The 19830-nt window shown below is 30.4% G+C and overlaps 1 protein-coding gene across 1 annotated transcript; it reads right to left on the bottom strand.

The window, feature by feature from the left end:
- Positions 1–13865: 13865 nt before the first annotated feature.
- On the bottom strand, positions 13866–15438 carry LOC107955086 (HMG1/2-like protein). Its single transcript, XM_016890802.2, has 8 exons — positions 15281–15438; positions 15136–15190; positions 14906–15004; positions 14745–14802; positions 14575–14619; positions 14364–14444; positions 14208–14279; positions 13866–14095 (listed from the first exon to the last, which is right to left on the bottom strand). The coding sequence occupies exons 2-8, from the start codon at positions 15180–15182 to the stop codon at positions 14078–14080; spliced, it is 420 nt and encodes a 139-aa protein (XP_016746291.1). The 5' UTR covers positions 15183–15190; positions 15281–15438; the 3' UTR covers positions 13866–14077.
- Between the last annotated feature and the right edge of the window lie 4392 nt (positions 15439–19830).

Genomic DNA, 19830 nt, shown 5'->3' with positions numbered 1-19830 from the left:
AACAATTGACCCACTTTTTTCGGGGTCTCACTAACAGACTCAGTGGTCTCTTCGATCTTTAAGGTTGATAAATATGAGACTTCATTTCTCCGCACACCTTTAGCAAACTGAATTGCTGACAGTGTTTTTCCCTCAAAGCTTCTTTTTCTTGTCACTTTCACCATGCATTGATGTTTTGCATCCGAAATCACCATGTAATTGCTCGACGGGGCAATAAGAGCATTAACCTGATCTAGGAAGCTTAGTCCAACCACAAAATCATAATCATCAAGTGGTATTACCTTAATGGATACCTTCCCAGACCATTTGCCGAGCTGAAGATCCACTCCCTTTGTAACCCTCTTGATTGGAATGCTTTCTAAATTTACTGTTTTGATCCGACCCACTTCATTATCTACCTTGAGGCTCATTTTACAAGTAGCCTCTTGGGACATGAACAAATCAGAAGCGCCTGTTTCAACGAGCGCATTCAATTTTTTGCCAGCCACAATGATGTCTACAAACATCAAACCATTGCTCATTCTATCTTCGACACCCCCTAGTATCGAACCAAGATTGTTATCCTCCACATCGGACTCTCCCTTTACTTCCATAGCCGTGAGAGCGGCCTTCTTTGGGCAGTCCTTGATCATATGTGGACCATCACAGTGAAAGCAACTTATAGGCCCACTCTTTTTCTTGTCCCAAGGCTTCTTACCATTGCCATTCCTAGTGGGCCTATCTTTATCTCCTCCACTATTACCCTTTTGATTAAATCTGGGCTTAGAAGAATTGGGATTGTCTTTCTTCCCACCAAATTTAGCAAGCGATTCTGCTACGGACATCACCTTGGTGAGTTCTTGAACTCCTCGGCGCTGCAACTCTTGCTTCGCCCACGGTTTTAATCTGTCCATAAAAGAAAAGAATGCCTCTTTCTCCCCCATATCTGAGATTTAGAGTATAAGTTCACTAAACTCCTGCACATACTCCCTCACAGTGCCTTGTTACGCAAGCCTACGCAACTTTGCCCGAGCTTCATCCTCGGCATACCCTGGGTAAAACTGTGCTTTGAACTTACATCGAAACTCCTCCCATGTTCCGATTTCGGTCCCACCATATCTCACTTCAGTGGACCTACGACGCCACCACAACAAAGCAACGTCGGAGAAATACATCGTAACAGTAGTTACCTTAGTGACATCCTTTGTGATGCCTTTGGCACAGAAGGATTCATCGATTCCCCACAAAAATTTTTCCACATCTCTTGCAGACCTTGTTCCCTTGAACTCCTTGGGCTTGGGAACATCAATATTGGGCTTGGGTGCGACGGCAGCTAACCCACAATTGCCCAAAGCAACCTTGTAGATTGTGAGTTCACCCTTGAGCTCCGCAATCTCCCCTTTCGAGGCCGCCACCATAGCCTCAATGGCATCATCTCTACCAGTCAAATATTCCACATTATCCGTCACATACACTTTGAGCTGCTCCTGCATGGACTGCAATCCATCATGGAGCCTATCATTGACATCATCAATCCTCTCCTTGATATCCCCCACAGAATTCTCGAGAGTGACGACACGATCCTCTAAAGTTGACAATATGTCCCTTGAGCGACTAGCTTTCCTAGCCCTCCCACGGGTTTCCATTCCCTCAACGTTCCCAGCAACTTCTTTCGACATCTTTCAATGGTGGCTTCGAACCTTAGCTCCGATACCAACTGTCACGGAATTAGAGTTTTCCCACGCGATCCGTGCGGCCTTAGGCAGTTTCTTTGCATAAAAACGCCTAAGTCAGCCTAACTCGCAATGAAAAGGATTCAACAGCAAAAACGCCTAAGTCGGCCTAACTTGCAATGATAAAGGATTCAACAGAATTCCCTCAAGGCACCCGCGAAGAACAGCAGAAGAACGAAGTAAGAACGAACGTTGAAAGATGAACGAAAGCCACAGAAAAGCAAGAACACTTGAGAGAAAAGTTTGAGTGAATACTCTCAAAATTCTTATTGATAACTTAATGAATTACAATGAGCAAAGAGGTCTCTATTTATAGTTGAGCCTCAAAGTACATCAAAGGCTACAATTAAAAGTTGTATACAATTAGAACTCTTAGACACAATTAGAAGCTGTATACAATTAGAACTCTAAGATTACATAATCATATCTTCTTGGATCACTTCCCATATTTACCAGGCTGTTGGGATGGACTTTTAGTCTCTCCAGGCAACGGGCCAGTTTGGTTGGGCCAAATGACCTCCTTCAAATACGATGGATCGCACAAGTTTGTCATGGTTGCGTGCTCCCATGCGCAACCCATGACACTAATGTGAAAATTTTAACTAATAATTACTTTTTAAATACTAATTAATCTATTAATTAGAAGCAAAATTATTTTGTAACGCTCCGAGAATTTCAAGAAATTTTTAATTAATTTATTAATTAGAATAAATTATTTTTTAAATAATAATTAAATTTTATTTGTAAAAGTACAAAAAAAATAAACAGTTGGAAAGAATATACATTTTGAATGTACTTGGTAGATTAAAAAAGGAAAAGGAAAAAAAAAAACGAATTCTCTGAATTTTGGTGAAAAAATTAATTAAGTCTTTTTTTTTGCGAAAAATGTACTTAATTAAAATTTTAAACTTTTAAATTAAATTAATTAAGCTTTTGACCAACATTTTCTATATTTTACTAGTACTCCACATTAATGACAGTTGCAAATGTGGCAGTGCCGCATTGGTTGTGATATCAACAAAAATAATTAAAAATAAAATATTTTGATTTTTTTTACTAAAATTAACTTGAACAACTACATTTCTAGATTCATTTTAGATTTATTTTAAAATAATTATAAAGAAAATTAAAAAAATTTAAATTTTAAAACACTAATAAAAATTATAAAAAAATTTAAAAGTTCAAATTTTTGAAAATTAATAAAAAAAACTATTTAAACGTAGATTCACTTAAGATGAATTTTTTTATATTATATAAAGTTTAAAATTATTAAGATTATTTTTATTTAAAAATATGAATTGTGTATCAATGTTTTCTTTTAAGCTATAAAAAATATAAACAAATATTTGAAAATATATATATAAATAAATTTTAATTTTATTAATTATACATGTATTTTTTTTAAAAAGTGTAAATAAATAGAAGAGAGATAAAGAAAATTCTCGAAAAAATAAAAGGAAAAGTAAATAAATAAAAAGGAAACAAACTTTTTATTGGGATAAAAGGATAATCTTTTATTTAATGTTTTTTTACCAATAAAAAAGAACAAAGTTTATTTACGAGTCCACCCTTTTTGCCTATTTAGGGAGCGTTTGGTTCGTTGTATTGGATTAGAGGTGTAATAGCAAATCAACTGTTTGGTTGAATGTAATGGAATAGAGACGTAATAGTAATCTTGTGTTTGGTTGAATGGAATAGAGGTGTAATAGCATAATGGAAAAAACTAAAATGACTAGAATACCCTTAGCATAAATTTGTTTTGGTAAATGATTATTGTTATTGTTATTTAAATTTTAATAAGATTATTATTATCAATAATAAATATTTTAATCATATTTAAACATAATTATTATTAAATATATTATAATTAAAATATATAATTTAATAAAATTCTTAATAATTAATATTCTTATATGAATTTACTCAAATCATAATATATGATACTGTAAAATATAAATTAACATAATTATTATTAAATATATTATAATTAAAATATATAATTTAATAAAATTCTTAACAATTAATATTCTTATATGAATTTACTCAAATCATAATATATGATACTGTAAAATATAAATTAACATAATTATTATTAAATATATTATAATTAAAATATATAATTTAATAAAATTCTTAATAATTAATATTCTTATATGAATTTACTCAAATCATAATATATGATACTGTAAAATATAAATTAACATAATTATTATTAAATATATTATAATTAAAATATATAATTTAATAAAATTCTTAATAATTAATATTCTTATATGAATTTACTCAAATCATAATATATGATACTGTAAAATATAAATTAACATAATTAATATTAAATATATTTTAATTAAAATATATGATTTAATAAAATTTAAAATAATTATAACTAATAAATTATATTTTATGAATTTGTATAATTTAAAATAATTATTATTACATATAATTTAATAATTAATATTAAATTTCATAAAATTCTTGATAATAAATTTTCTTATATGAATTTATACAATTTAAAATAATTAATATTAAATATAATAATAAAATGTTCTTATATCAATTTAGTAAAATCAATATATAACATAATTAACTTATATTAAGAAAAGGTTAGATGAAAATGAAATTGTACATCATAATCAATATGTTATATAGTTTTACAACATCAAAAAGTTTGAACATTGATATTTAATGGTGAGAAAGAAATCTTCTGACCCATTCCAATCGGGCAACAGAAGGTAAACTAAAGAAAACGATCATTTGAGTTGGATGATCAGGAATTTTACTCAAAGCATCATACCGTTGATCGTCGGTTAAACCTTCAATTGACCATAAGGCTGAATATAAATTTGAAGCTTTCTCTTCCATCTTTTGATGTTCTTCTGACTTCTGCTGAACTACCACCTCGGAGGCAATACTCCTACTGATTTGATCGCCAACGGCCTGGATTTTTTCCCCCAACAAAGTGGCAGCCTCATCAAATGAAGAATACACATTATCACGAGCATCAGATTTCTTCTTTCTCTTGTTTGAAGATGAGGAACCCTCTTGGTCTCTATCTCTTCGCGGATCTGTACCAGAAACATCCATGTCGTCTAAAGAGACGTCGGCTTCACAGTCATAGAATGTGTTTCTCTCTTCATTCATATCTGTAGTACGTTCATCCTCAGCATGTATTTCTTCAAGAACATCAGCAGCTGTTTGAGCGTCTCTCCCAGTCGCCTGATCTCTTGCGTATATGGCAGTAAGCTGGTTGTAGTAAGGGAAAGAACGATGTCTGAACTGAGAGGCTTCTTTGTGACTCTAAAAAAATGAGGAAATCATATTAGTTATAAGTTTTGTAAAAAACAAATAAATACTTGAAATACATTTTACCTTTACATAGGATTCCCAAACTGCATCTTCAGCAACAACGAGCTGCCTATGCTCGTCCCAACCAAAACCGCTGTTGTTTTGGCCATTAAGCATGTCGTAGACGACTGACCATTCCCTTTTTAGGCACCTAATCCGAGATTCAATATTTGGCTTCGCCTTCAACATTGCTCTTGGTAAGGCCTTTTCTAGCATTTTTTCTAGCTCGTTCAAATAACCGGCCTTGAACCCGGTATCAGCATTAAATGTTCCTACATTGTGCAAATCTACCATGCAAGAAACCAAGGCTGCATCTTCTTCTGGAATCCATTTTCTTTTGCTTCCTCGAGAAACTTGAGAAGAAGCATGTGATTGTGGAACACCTGACATAATTATCTTAAGAAAAAAAAACAAATTAACATTATTTACTGTTTTTAATATCATGAATCAAAAGGTGAACAGTTTATAATATTATATCGTTAGTTCAATATCATGAATCAAAAGCTCAATACTAAATTTAATGAAATAACACATGCTGAATGAAAAGATAATTGAATTATAATTCAACAAAGTTTAGTACAATACAGAATTATAACACAAAGTTTAGTACAAAGTTTCATAAACTAGATACATAAAATAACATCAACAAATTAATTGTAACTCAATTTGTCCCTAAACCTAACTAATTTCTAGATGCTTGCCATTCATCGAACATTTGGTTGGCTAGATCCATCCTCCAAGTAGCCCAAGCATCCGATGGATGAATATTTGTGATATTCGGTTCATCGTCAGCCACCACATTAGTAGGTAATCCTTCTCCCACCTCCGCTTCAATGGGATCAATACTCATATGGGTTCGAATAAAATTATGGAGCAAACAACATGCAATAATAATTCTATTGTGCACCCTTACAGGATAAAACGATGGACTCCTAAGTAATCCCCATCTAAGTTTTAATAAGCCAAAGCATATTTCAATGACATTACGTGCTGAGGCATGTTTCATATTAAAAAACTCTTGCGGAGAACTTGGCTGATAACCCTGACGCCACTCGTTCAAATGATATCGTTGTCCTCTAAATAGTGCAAGAAATCCCTCACAATTTGTGTATCCAGCATCAACTAGATAATAACAACCTATAAAATAAATTTTTTAATAAATGATTAATTCAGCACACAAAGTTTGATCTTAATAGTGAATTATTCAAATTCCTCTAACTATACACTTTACCATGGGGAACTTTTAGTCCATGTGTTCTACTAATGGCATCTCGAAGCACCTGTCCATCGGCAACTGAACCTTCCCAACCAGGAAGAACATAAACAAATTGCATCTCAGGTGTACAAACACCTAGCATATTTGTTGCTATGTCACCTTTTTGGGTTCGATATCTAGGTTTATCAACTGTTGGCACCCTAATCTTGATGTGGGTTCCATCAAGAGCACCTAAGCAATTCTATATCACATGATATAAAACCTTGAGTTAGAATACTAATTTAAATTTAAGTCAACTAAATGTTGTACAAGCTATATATAAAACTCAGTCTAATACCTTAAACCATTTCCACCTTGTGTCAGAAGAATCGGCTGTAATTGGCTCCGGCTTTTTAAATAAGACATCTTGTAAGCGTATGACAGCATTTAAAACACTATGAAATGCTCTGCTAACAGTTTCCCCGGACCTTCTAAAGTGATGCTTGATAACTCAATTTTTCAGGTGATGGGAGATGATATGTAAAAACATTGTTACTTGCTCATCAACAAGCATGACCCTTGACGACTTCAATCCCCCTATCGATTCTAACATCTCACATAGTTTAAAAAAGGCAGTTCTATTCATCCTAACTTGTTCAATACAAGTCTCGTCACTAGCATATACAAGCCTCTTCACATAATCCCGTTTTGCATAAAAATCTAAGGTATAGGACCTAATCCTTGGTCTATAAGTCTATAGGCTAAGGCTGGCACCCATTCTAAATAAGAACCAAATCGCAATTCTACAGATTTCCAACCATATTGTCAATGCAAGACCAATTCTTTTACGCCTCACACTTTGTGCAATTAAAGGCAGACGAGTCATTACTGCAACATATTAAAATTAGAACACACTATCAATGAATTGAAGTTACAATTACACTAACAAAAAAAATCCTAAAACAATTAAATTGTATTACTAAATAATTAGAAGGTTTAATACTGCAATAAATCTATTTTATTCAAGGGAAGCTAAATCCCTGCTTGCCTTGCCCTCCCTTATATTAACTATAGTAATTAAGGTATCAAAACTTGTTTATTTTGTAAAGCAACAAATTTATATATAATTTTCCTTATTTTAATTATTAAAAAAGGGTTCAATAAATATGAATTTGGAGACCCAAGTTTAATTAGATTTTCTTCACATGGTAGGTTCAAATGTGAAAATATTTTCTAAGCATCATTATTTATTTTTATAAGAATGAGGATTTACTTTAATAATCTTCATTCTCTTGTTTTAAAACTTTTATAACATTCCAAATTTAAATTTCTTTATTAAAATATTAAATTTCTTGATTTTTAATAAAATATTAAAGTCCTTATTTTAAATATTGATTAGTACTTATTTTAATAAAATATTAAAGTCCTTATTTTAATTATTGATTAGTCCTTATTTTAATAAAATATTAAAGTCCTTATTTTAATTATTGATTAGTCATTATTTTAATGAAATATTAAAGTCCTTATTTTAATTATTGATGTAATTATTTAAAATCAAATGAATCAACTAAAAATTTACTAATAATCGAGTGCTTATTTATATAATTTAGCAAAAAATATTATAGAATACAACTTATTTTAAAATATATATTTTATCAAGGAATGTTTAATTTTTTTTTTCGAATTTGATTTTCCGAGTTACAAGATCCCATTAGCTTATATATTAGAATTTTAACTTCCACTCTCAAAATAACTTTGATTATTATTATTTATGATTAAACAAATATAAACTTATATATTAAAGATAATGTGACATTAGGAAAACCAAATAGACAAATTTGTATAATATGGAATCCATTATAAACATAAAAAGCCCTATCTATTTTGTTGATTTTCATTCACTGGCATTCAATATTCATAGTTGAATTATATCAATCACATCTTATTTATATAGAATTAAATGCAGGATTGTGATCCCATTTAATTTCAAATTTATAATATTGTTTCGATTATTTGAAAATCTTAAACAAAATATCCGACATTAACGTACTAATAAATTACAACTTTACTAGTATATGTTAATGGACTTCAAATATTTTATTTTCATATGGAAATATAGGTCTTCTTTTGTACTTTTTAAAAACTGTTCAAAGAAATTTACCAAAACAACCAATTTACTCATATTTCATATTAGAAAGGACCTTTATAATACTTTTAGTAAAACTTCAACATTCTCGAAGATAAATGTAATATACTTGAGTTGAATTCAAATAGTAATAAGTTTAAATCGAAATTAACTCCTCGATGTTCGACACAAGCAGTTTATAATCAGTTTATAAATTTTTAGCACCGAAATTCGACCGATTTTAATTGGTGTAAATGAAAACATATCATCAATCACATGTTTTGATTTAATCTCCATTTTAGCAAATCAGAAAAATCCAATTTTTATTTTAAGATCTAAATTTATTATTATCTTAATTCACTTATATAAATTTACTATCAATTATTATTAATAGTGAATTATCAACCAAACGGTTTAATCACGTGTATCTCATGTATCTAAGAACACAAATAATGAACATGTCCTGCAAGTAACTCGTTTTCGTCACTAGCATATCCATTTTCATATTCTACTGACTAACATAAACAAATTCAATTTCCAGCAGACAATCAAAACAATTTCCAGCAGACAATCAAAACAATTTCAGAACAAATCAAGAACAATATCAAAACAAATGCAACAATTTCCAGTTTCATCTTCTAGTCACTAACAAATCAATACAAATCAATAACATTGTCCAGCAGACTATCAAAACATGAAGCAAGCAACAGGCTGACTTTCCAGTTTCATCGCCTATAAATTCTTCAAATATGAAGCAAGCAATCTCATATTTCCAGTCAAACATGCTGACTTTGAATAGAAAACCATGGTCACACACATTATTTGGGGTCCACTATCATCTCTTGTTATGGCAAGAGACAACCTATTGTGCCACGATCAAGCACAAAGGCAGAATACAGGGCAATAGCAACGGAAGCAGAAGATGTACATATGGTTACTACAACTCTTGAAATGTCTAAAGCAGCATGTTACTATGCAGTTAAGTTGTATTGCAACAACCAATTGGTAACACAACTAGCAAAGAATCTAGCTTTTGATGCATTGAGGCACGAATGTAGAATGTAAAGATACACTATCACTATACTCATGAGAAAATATTTAACGATGAAATTAAGATAAAACACATTTGATTAAAAAATCAAGTTGCCATTTTATTTATCAAAAAAAATCAATGGATACAAACTTGAAGAATTTCGTAAGCAACTTAAAATGACCTCAAAATACAATTGTAGTACAAGAGCAAAGGGATTGAAGGGGAGTGTTGCCATCATCACTGACTCTCTCTCTCTCTCTTTCCAAATTTTATCATCACATAGTCTATTCATCCATAATTAAAATCATGATTCAATAAATTGTATGCTTTCTTATCGTTTCTTTGGTAACATTAATCTTTTGACATCCATCTAAATTTTGTTTTTTTCAATTTAACACCTCCCTATTTGTTGTTTAAGTAATTACATATATTTGCTCCCTCCTTTTCGATTTTATTTTAAGAGAATGGTTTTATAATGTGACATTCTTTTAAGGAAAATAGTTTTATAATAGTGAAATTATTAGATCATACCAAAATGATAAAGTTTGAGTAAGATTTAATGGGATAGATTAAAGGTAGTATAGAATAATAATGCTTTATAATGTTTCTTTCATACAGCACTGTCAAGATCATCCTTAATCAAGATTTAATCAGACATAAGCAAAAATCGATGAAATTAATCCCAGCACTGTATCTTCCTGTGCTAAATGATGAAGAACATAATAAATGGAATCAATGATAACAGAGACCGAGATAACAAATCTATATTTCAATCATATACATGCACAACAGATGAAGATAAACATCTCTTTTACTTCAATGATATATGATGACTCAAAGGGAAATAAACAGCAATAGAAACATGCAATCGGGGAAACTAACCTGTACTAACTTGATCGGGGCAGAGATATATGAAGAACAACCTGTAATCGGAAAAGGGGAAACCGATTAGGTTAACAGTGCAATTATCGATGAAGAAGTCACTGCACTAACAAGGCAGTGATTCGAATCTGCTAACCTAGAATTAAGCTAAAGACACTACAAGGCAGCCATTGAAACTAATTATAGAGAGAAAAAGAGAGTTAGAAAAGAAAAGAAAAGAAAAAAGAGAGTTGAAACTCATTAAAGTGATTCCATTCCTTTACCTTTCAGTTGCAGTAACCTGGAGACCCACCAACTGAGAGCAATCGAAAGAGTGACAGAGAGAACAAGAAAAGAAAAAGGTCGACTGGTTGAGAAGGCAATCGAAAGAGTGGCAGAGAGAAAAAGAGAAGAAAGGAAACGGAGGGAGCAAATCGGCAGCAAAGAGGCGTAATGGACTGGGAGCAAATCGGCAGAAAAGAAAAGCAAAGAAACAAGGAAGGAAATCGGATGAAGGAACAGAAGAGAAACAAAGGGGATCGGGGGAGGGTAAATCAGGGAGGTGATGCTGAATCGGTAGCTAATCTAGGCAAAAAATGGGGAATAAAAATCGGTGGTTTTCACCGATTAAGAAGGTAATGGATTAGGTGCGTATTACCAATACATCAAACCAAACAATGTAATACACCCGGATTAGGTGGGGCCCACCGATTAGGGGTGTATTGGCTTGTTAGTTTTTTAGATTTGGCTTTACACTACTATGTGGCACCCTTTCAGTGGTCTACATATTAATTGTTGTTGACAAAAATTAACACTATTAGATTAGAGTACCAAAAGTAGGGGTGAGCAAAACTCGATTCGACTCGAAAAAATAAAAAAAATTTTGAATTTCGAGTTAAACGAATCGAGTTAATCGAGTTAATCGAGTTATTCGAATCAACTCGATTTTTTTTTCAAATTTCGAGTTCGAATCGAATTGAGTTTTCAAATTCGAATAACTCGAATAATTCGAATATCAAACTATAATATTTTACATTTTTACCCCAAACTCCTAAACCTTTTTACTTTTCCCTTAAAACTTTTATTCCTTCCCACTTTCCTCCCAAAACTTTTACTCCCCTCCCCTCCAAACCCCCCAATCTACCCAAAATCTATTTCCCACCAAAATTTTACTCTCCCATTTATTTTTTCTCAAAATTTTACTCACAAAAACCCTCAAAACCTTTTATTTTCTCCCAAAATTTTTACTCCCTCCCACTTTTCCCCTAAAACTTTTATTCCCTTCCCATCCCACCTTCCATCTACCCCAAACCCTCCCCCTCCAATTTTTTTTTTAATATTTTTCCTCCAAAATTTTACTCCCCTATTTACTTTCCCTCAAACTTTTATTCGCCAAAACTTTTTATTTTCCCCCTAAACTTTTACTTCTCACCATTTATCCTCAAATAAAAAATCAAAATTATCCAAAAAAAATTCACTAAACATAAATAGTAATAATTTTATTTATATCTACTATTTATATTATTAAATTAAATTTCACATTTTATATTATTTATATTATTTATATTATTGAATTGTTTAGTCATATTAAATATTTATATTAAAATTGAATTATTAATTATGCCATAAAATATTCGTGTTAAAATTTTATATTAGTATCAATTTCACATTTTATTTTTAAAATAACTTTTATTAAAAAAATCATATTTTTACATTTAATATATTTTTTAATTCCAAAATACATAGTGACAAGAATCTGAAGATAATTGAAACAACTAAGCAAGCAAAAAAGCTAACCAATATATAAAAAATTAATAAATAAATTATGAGGTGATGAAAGTTAATAAAAAATTTGATTAAGGTGGACAAATTTTATTATGATGGGTGACAGTGGTTACAAGGACCCAAAATTATTTTTTAAAATTTAACTCGAACAAATATATTCGTTTCGATTCGATTCGAATTCCATCTCACTCCACTCGATTCGAGAAAACTTCAAATAAAGTTAGGATGATAAAATGAGATTCGAAAACTCGATTAACTCGAAAATTTTCAATTCGATTCGATCAAATGCTCACCCTAACCAAAAGGTTAGATAAAATAAAAGCACAGGTACTAAATTCTAAAAATTAAAATTACAAATACCACACTAACAAATTTCTTAGAGTACAAGGGTGTTTTTTGCCATTATCCCAAATATTAAAATAAAGAAAATTCAGTTTAGAGAAGTTTTTATCATAAGCAACTAATTTTTTAAATAATTATTTTTATTTTAATGCTGAATTAAAATGTTGGATATACAAATTCAAATCAATTTAAGATTTGTACCCGATTCACTTTGTAAAATATTTTGTTTAGTTTTAAACATATTTTTAAAAAATCCATTCATTTATCTCTAAATCAATTAAGCATCTATACTCACTAAAATAAGCGTTTTTTCGAAAAAAAAAACAATGTATTTAAAATAACTAATCCATGTGCTAACTACCTCTCCTTTCTTCCTTTCTTTCCTACCCTCTTTATTTCATTTTTCGTTTCCTTACTTCCGATTAAAATTAATGATAATAAAGAAGTGACAAACATCAAGTTTAGAGGATAGAGATTGTTTGTATCCTCTTTTATATATGTGATAGATAAACAAAGTCTCTTTCTCGACTTAATTCACTAATTAACCTTTATTTAAACTTAATGAAATCATGTCCAACTTCAATTATAAATTGCCCAACTAACAAATTGCAGAAAATGTTATTTTATAATTAATGTTGCACAACGCGTACACATTGGGTAATCAAAATGTCTCCTTAACGCACCATTTTAACCTTGCAATGATAGCCAAAACGCAACCATATCCACATGAAGGTATAGAAATAGTTAATTCCATTTCCATTTTTGTGCTTAAACCACGAGCGAAGAATTTGGTGGAACTCGTAGGCCCAAACAGGAAACAGAAGCTACTGTAAAGTGGCACTGTACGAATAAAACATAAACCAAGAGATGACAAACTTTGATTCCAATGATTGATTCTGATTTCTTCCTTTGCAAGCTTTTCAATTTTCCAATTCATGTACGGTCTTGATCTGAAATCGACCATTCCAAAGTCCAATCCCAATACAAAGGAATTAAATAATTAAAACTTCCATACCCTAGCCCACCCCCTAGAAAGCTTTTTTTTTTATTGGAAGCTAATTAGCCCTACATTTTCTATTCCTGTGAATTTTATTTTCTTTGATGCAAATATTTACATACAAATAATACAGGAATTCAACTCCACGACCACAATGTTTTACCAGTACCATGTCCACCACACCAGTGGGGCAAAAGGTGGCACAAAAAAGGTTGATAAGCATGAATAAAGTTTTACTTTATAAGGAAAAAAGGGTGGAAAGCAAACCTACCTTCTGATATCCTCCTAATGAAAACAAAACACGAATTATTGCTAATCCAACCCAAACAACAGCAAAAAATATCAGACTTTCACATCAAAACAATTAGTCGTGTGAACATTGTCAAAAGAACATATCAAACAGATAAAACCATATCACGCAAAACCACTACCACTTCAGGAAGCGATAAGCATAACCACACGCACAAAAAGAAGAAAAAAAAACCCCTTAGTCATTCATCTTTAAGAGAAATTTAAGTACAATATCCATGAAAAAAGTTACTGCTTCAACTAACCCGTTTATATCCTTCTCTTACCTAATCTAAAAGTACGACTGTTGGATATCAATATCAAGTCAACTGTTCATCTCTAAGTAGCAAAACAATTCCTGAATCAATCTAACCACTTCTGCAAATTAGTTCATCTAGTCTTCATCCTCATCCTGCAATGATACAAAAGAAATCAAAAGACAAATCTAAAAACCAATCCAGTAAAAAGTAAATCACACGAGGGTTTTCCCTTCAGATCAAGTTGGTATTTGAATTTGAACTAACCTCATCCTCTTCATCCTCGTCATTGACTTCAGACTTTGACTTGTCAGATTCATCATCGTTTCCTCCGCCAGCCTACATATGTAAAACCAATACAATTAAATCTACGACAAACTAATAACAAGCAATAATGTACAAATTATTATTACTATTATTTACCAGCTTCAGACTATATGCCTGCATCTTCTTATTGTATTCACTTTTGCGCTTCTCTGCCTTCTGTACAAAAGGAGCTTTCTCCTGAAATTCCAAATGACAATTAGAAAAATCCTCTGCCAAATAAAATTCAATGAAGCGCAAGAAGGTAAAATATAGCATTAGTATTACTGTTATAAGATTTGCACCAAATTAGGTAACAAAAAGTACTCACAGCATCTGTCATGCTTTTCCATTTTTCTCCACCAGCTTTGCCAACCTGAATATCAAAATTTTAATAACGAATAAGATCTTCAAAATCCAAACCACAAATACTAATGATTAAAAAGAGGGAAAAGAAAACTAAAGAGACGTTAGCGGTCTGCATTGACAATGATGACTTACAGCAGACACGGATCTGTTATCAGGATTCGCCTCTTTGTACTGTTTCCTGAACTCCTCCCTTATTTGATCATTCAACCACAAAGTGAATAAGAAGAAAAAAGAATCAGAGACGCAGAAAAAGAGTTAGTCATTATGAGTTCTCCAAATAAAATATAGGATACATGAAAACGAAGAAAGCACTGGCAGGCCTCTTCGGCTTGTTTGGATCCTTGGCGGCTTTCTTCGCACGTTTCCCGGCGCCTGCGCCGTTGCCTTTCAGTCTATCAACAAAGCCGAAAACAAACATTCCTTCAGTGACGAACTCAGCGGATCTTATGTTTCTTATGATTGATATATCAATACTTGTGAAGCAAAATACAAAACTAGTGGAACAGAATAGCGCAAAACTCACTTGTTTCCAGCTTGCATCGAATCGGACTTTGTTTGACTGCCTTTCATGGTGAATCCTGCAAGAAAAAACGGCAAGAGCGACTTAGAAATCCTTAGGTGCCGGTGAAAACCAGGGTGATAGAGACTGAGTCGGCGCCGCGAGTTACCTCGAGAGATAGGGGTTTGGTTTGGGAGATAAAGAGGCAAATGAGTTTTGTTTTGGTGCGGTTTTGTGCGGGAATGGGCTTTTGGCTGAAAGGGTTTTGACGTTTTTGGTGCTTAAAAAAGATCAAAAAAAAAAAAAAGAAAATCGAATCGGGAAAATTGAAGCCCGCCTTTGGGCGGGATTTCAAAAAGGGTCATCCCTGCCACGTCATTGATCCTTGTTTCTTGGCTGTATTGGTTGTTAAAGTTCGGATTAGCAGATTTGCTTGTCGATGCTCGGTGTTTTAATTTAATTTTGAAGTTGCTTTTGGGTGATTTATTTGGATATCAATTTTAGATTTTTTTAATTAAAAAAATAATAGATATTCTATCGATTCACTGTGACATGTAGGGCAGAGAACAATAAATTGAGAAATTAAAAATCGATTTGAATTATGGTATTTCAACGGTTTTTATTCACAATTTAAAGAAAAAAAAACGTGATTGTTCAAATTGAATAGAATTTTGTTTTTATTTTTTATGATGGAAAATTGTTTTTTTAAATGAAAAAAACTTTAAAATGTTGTATAAAGATTTGTTTTGGTGAAAAGACATTCCAATCCCTTTCAATTTCGATATTGAGCAAATTGATCTCTATCAAAAAAATCAGAGTAATTTAATCTCTATCAATTTTAAAAGTGAACAACAAAAGACAATTAATCACAATGTTAATGTTTTTCATCAATTCACATAAATTTGACCGATATAATAACAAATTTAGCTCACATGGTTTACACATTCTATCAATTTTATCATGATTCAATAAATTTAGCTCGCAATTGTTTTGCAAATGTGTAAATGTTGAAATTAAATTTTGTTGAATTTTTTAGAACCAAGGCCAGATTAACAAAATATGCAAACATCTAGGGCTAAATGTATTATATCAATCAAAATTATGCATAATTGACAAAAGATAGGGATTAAAAAATTGATATAATTACACATTCTGATTAATTGTCCTTAATTGCTCAATTTCAAAATTGATAAAGATTAAATTGCTCTAATTTTTTAAAGGGACTAATTTTTTCAATTTCAAAATTGAGGACCGGAGACACCTTTATACAAAAAAAATACTATACGGGAGTTATTGATTGTTTTTTATTTACTTGAAAACTTAAATTTTTTTAAATATATATTTATATAAATTTCTTTGGTGCTTTATCAAGTAATATCCCAAAGTTATAAAACAAATTTTATTTTGTGAAAATAAAGTTAAAAAACTCAAATTTTATGTGTTGGTCTCGTTTCAAGAAGTTTTCACTTTCATTTTGATAGAAAATAGAGGAAAAAAACATGTTTGGTTAAAATTTTTTAATATTATTTTTGGGAAATAAAATAGAAAAAATGTGAAAATAAATATTTTTCATTTTTTAATAAATTTATTTTTTTGGAAGAAATGAAGATGTTGAAAACAATAATATTTTGTAGTTTCATAATTTTCCCAGAGTCTTTTAGACTTTTAACCTCTTTTTATGATATAATGATTTATTTGATCATTCAACTTCATAAAAATATATTTTATCCTTCCATTTATTTTTTTATTTTTTTAGTCCTTAAATTTATATTTTTTTGTCAAATCATCCCAAAATGAATAAAAATTTTAATGATTTCTAAATTTGCTGATGTTGCATACATATGGATTGCCACGTGGATGACACATCAACATTTAATTAATTTTTAAAATTTAAAAACTAAAAAACTAAGAAAATATATTTTTTAAAATTAAAAATTATTAAAATATTTAATTTATAAATTTATTATATACTTTTTTAATATTTTTAAATTTTAAAAATTAATTAAATGTTGACATCTACGTGGCAATCCGCATGGATGCCACGTCAGAAAAATTAACAAATATTGATTTTCCCATCCATTTTAGAGTGATTTGATAAAATATGTTAATTCAAAAATTAAAAAAGACAGAAAAATTGAATAAATAGCTAAAATAAATTTTTAATAAAATTAAAAAAGAAATAATATTATTTATTTTCATTGTCTTTAAAAAACAATTTGGTTGTCACTAATTTATTCATCATTCAACCCGCGCTACTATTTTGATAAATGACTAATCTGGTTTCTTTTTAACTCTTTAAATATTTGAATATAATTTCATGTATGAGATCTTTTGTCACCACATTTGCTTTGATTGTTTGGTTTAAGGTTAATTTATTCATAGTTTTTCATTTTTTGTTTGACGTGAATAAAGTTAAAAGCATGTTCTGACTTTTTTTAGGATCATGACACATTCTCCGCTATATCTACATTTTTTTTTACCTTTAAACTACCTTCAAACATATATAGTTATAATTTTATATAGCTAGTAGAGACCTAATAATTTTTTGTCTAGGTATTAAAATAATATTGAAAAGTCAATGCCAATTGAGAAAAAATAATCGATATGAGTTGAATCGATAATTCAGTTCGGTTCAAGTTTGTTATAGTTTAATTTAATTTTAATTAGATGATATCATTGAACTATATCAATTCAGTTCAATTTTGTTTTATTCCATTGAACATTGAAAAAATTAAAAAATTTGTTTAAATTTTTCAAAAAGAAATCTCAATATTTTTTAAACATATAAATTTAATATATAAACCCACTTAAAACCTAAAATAAAACTCATTACTTCTAAATTCTAAATATATCTTTTATTATACTTTTACCGATTCTATAATTAAATAAATTTAAAAGGTAAAATTTAAATCTAATTTCAACGTCAACTTCTCATTATTTATTATTGTTAAAACTTCCAAAACTTAAAGTGTTCTATTATAAAATAATCAAAGTAAAAGAACACTTAAATAAATAAAGAATTTTCTCGTATCTTTTTTTCATTTACAAAAGAGTTTTATATATAAGCCATTGACTTTCAATACAACATAAATAAATGAAGCTTATTTAACTGCTTCATTAACACGTACATTAAGCATCTTTAATAATGAATAGGGGGTTTTAACTCATTACTCTCATAATAGACATCCATTTAATGTATTTACAACTCCCTCTTAGATTTTTTTAAATAAAAATGTGTCTCATTAAAACCTTTATTAGAAAAAAAAACCCTATGGGATAAAAACCTAATGAAGTAAAAAGAGTACACAATCTCCTATTACAAGTTGTCTCGTTAAAAATCTTTAATAGGAAAACTCAGTGGGACAAAACATTGGTTAAAGAAAAAGAGTGCAACGTGCTTTTGACTCTCTCTAATGGCAATATCACATTACATCTTTCAGTTGACGCATTCCAATCTTGTATAGTATTCTTACGAACGTTGAAGTTGGCAATGCCTTGGTAAAAAAATCTGCTAAATTATCACTAGAACGAATTTGTTGAACTTCTATATCACATTTCTTCTCAAGTGAATAAAGAATATTTTTGATAAAATATGTTTTGTTCTGTCACCTTTGATATAACCACCCTTTAATTAAGTTATACATGCTGCATTATCTTCGTATAAGATAGTTGACATATTTTCCTATAAAGGCAAATTACATATCTTTTGGATATGTTGGGTTAATAACCTTAGTCAAACACACTCTCGGCTTGCCTCATGCATTGCAATTATTTCAGCATGATTTGAAAAGACAGCAGCTAAAGTCTGTTTTGTCGAACGCCATGATATGGCAGTACCTCCACATGTAAATAAATATCTCGTTTGAGATCGACCTTTATGTGGATTCGATAAATATCCAGCATCGACATAATCAACTAATAGAGATTTTGAATCATTTGAATAAAATAACCCTATATCAATGGTCCCTCTGAGATATCTAAATACATGTTTAATTTCATTCCAATGCCTACGTGTTGGAGAAGAACTAAATCTTGTAACAAATTTACAGAAAAAGCTATATTAGGTCCTGTGTTGTTTACAAGATACATCAATGCTCCTATGGCACTTAGATATGGTACTTCAGGACCAAGAAACTCTTCATCATTCTCGCAAGGATGAAATTGATGATCGTACAACCATTGAGGTACTCAATGGATGTGCTTTATCCATATAAATTTTCTTTAAGATCTTTTTCGTATAAGTTGACTGATGGACATGAATTCCATCTTTTAAATGCTCAATCTCCAGACCAAGACAAAACTTTGTTTTCCAAGACCTTTCATCTCAAATTCTTTCTTTAAGTAATTTACTGCATTTTAAAGTTCTTCAGGAGTTCCAATAATATTTAGATCACCAACATAAATAGCAATTATCACAAAGTTTGATCCATACCTTTTTATAAAAACACATGGGCAGATTGGTTCGTTTTTATAACCTTCTTTTAACAAATATTCACTAAGAGGATTGTACCATAAGTCTAGATTGTTTTAATCCATATAAATTTTTCTTTAATTTGATTGAGCAATTTTCTCGAGAAACTCTATATCCTTTAGGGATTTTAAATTCTTCTGGGATTTTCATATAAATTTCACTATCAAGTGTACCGTACAAATAAGTTGTAACAACATCTATTAGATGCATGTCAAGTTTTTCACGTACTGCCAGACTAATAAGATATC

Source organism: Gossypium hirsutum, chromosome D07, assembly GCF_007990345.1.
Source record: "Gossypium hirsutum isolate 1008001.06 chromosome D07, Gossypium_hirsutum_v2.1, whole genome shotgun sequence".
Lineage (NCBI taxonomy): Eukaryota > Viridiplantae > Streptophyta > Magnoliopsida > Malvales > Malvaceae > Gossypium > Gossypium hirsutum.
This window is presented reverse-complemented; position numbering and strand designations above follow the sequence as displayed.

What these genes read in the sequence shown, in the direction of transcription:
- LOC107955086 (XM_016890802.2), bottom strand. Translation starts at nt 15,182, where the DNA reads ATGAAAGGCAGTCAAACAAAGTCCGATTCGATGCAAGCTGGAAACAA. An exon ending in AGTGCTTTCTTCGTTTTCAT is followed by an intron (nt 14,803 to 14,905) that starts GTATCCTATATT and finishes TGATCAAATAAG; the next exon opens with GGAGGAGTTCAGGAAACAGT. An exon ending in AGGCATATAGTCTGAAGCTG is followed by an intron (nt 14,280 to 14,363) that starts GTAAATAATAGT and finishes TTACATATGTAG; the next exon opens with GCTGGCGGAGGAAACGATGA.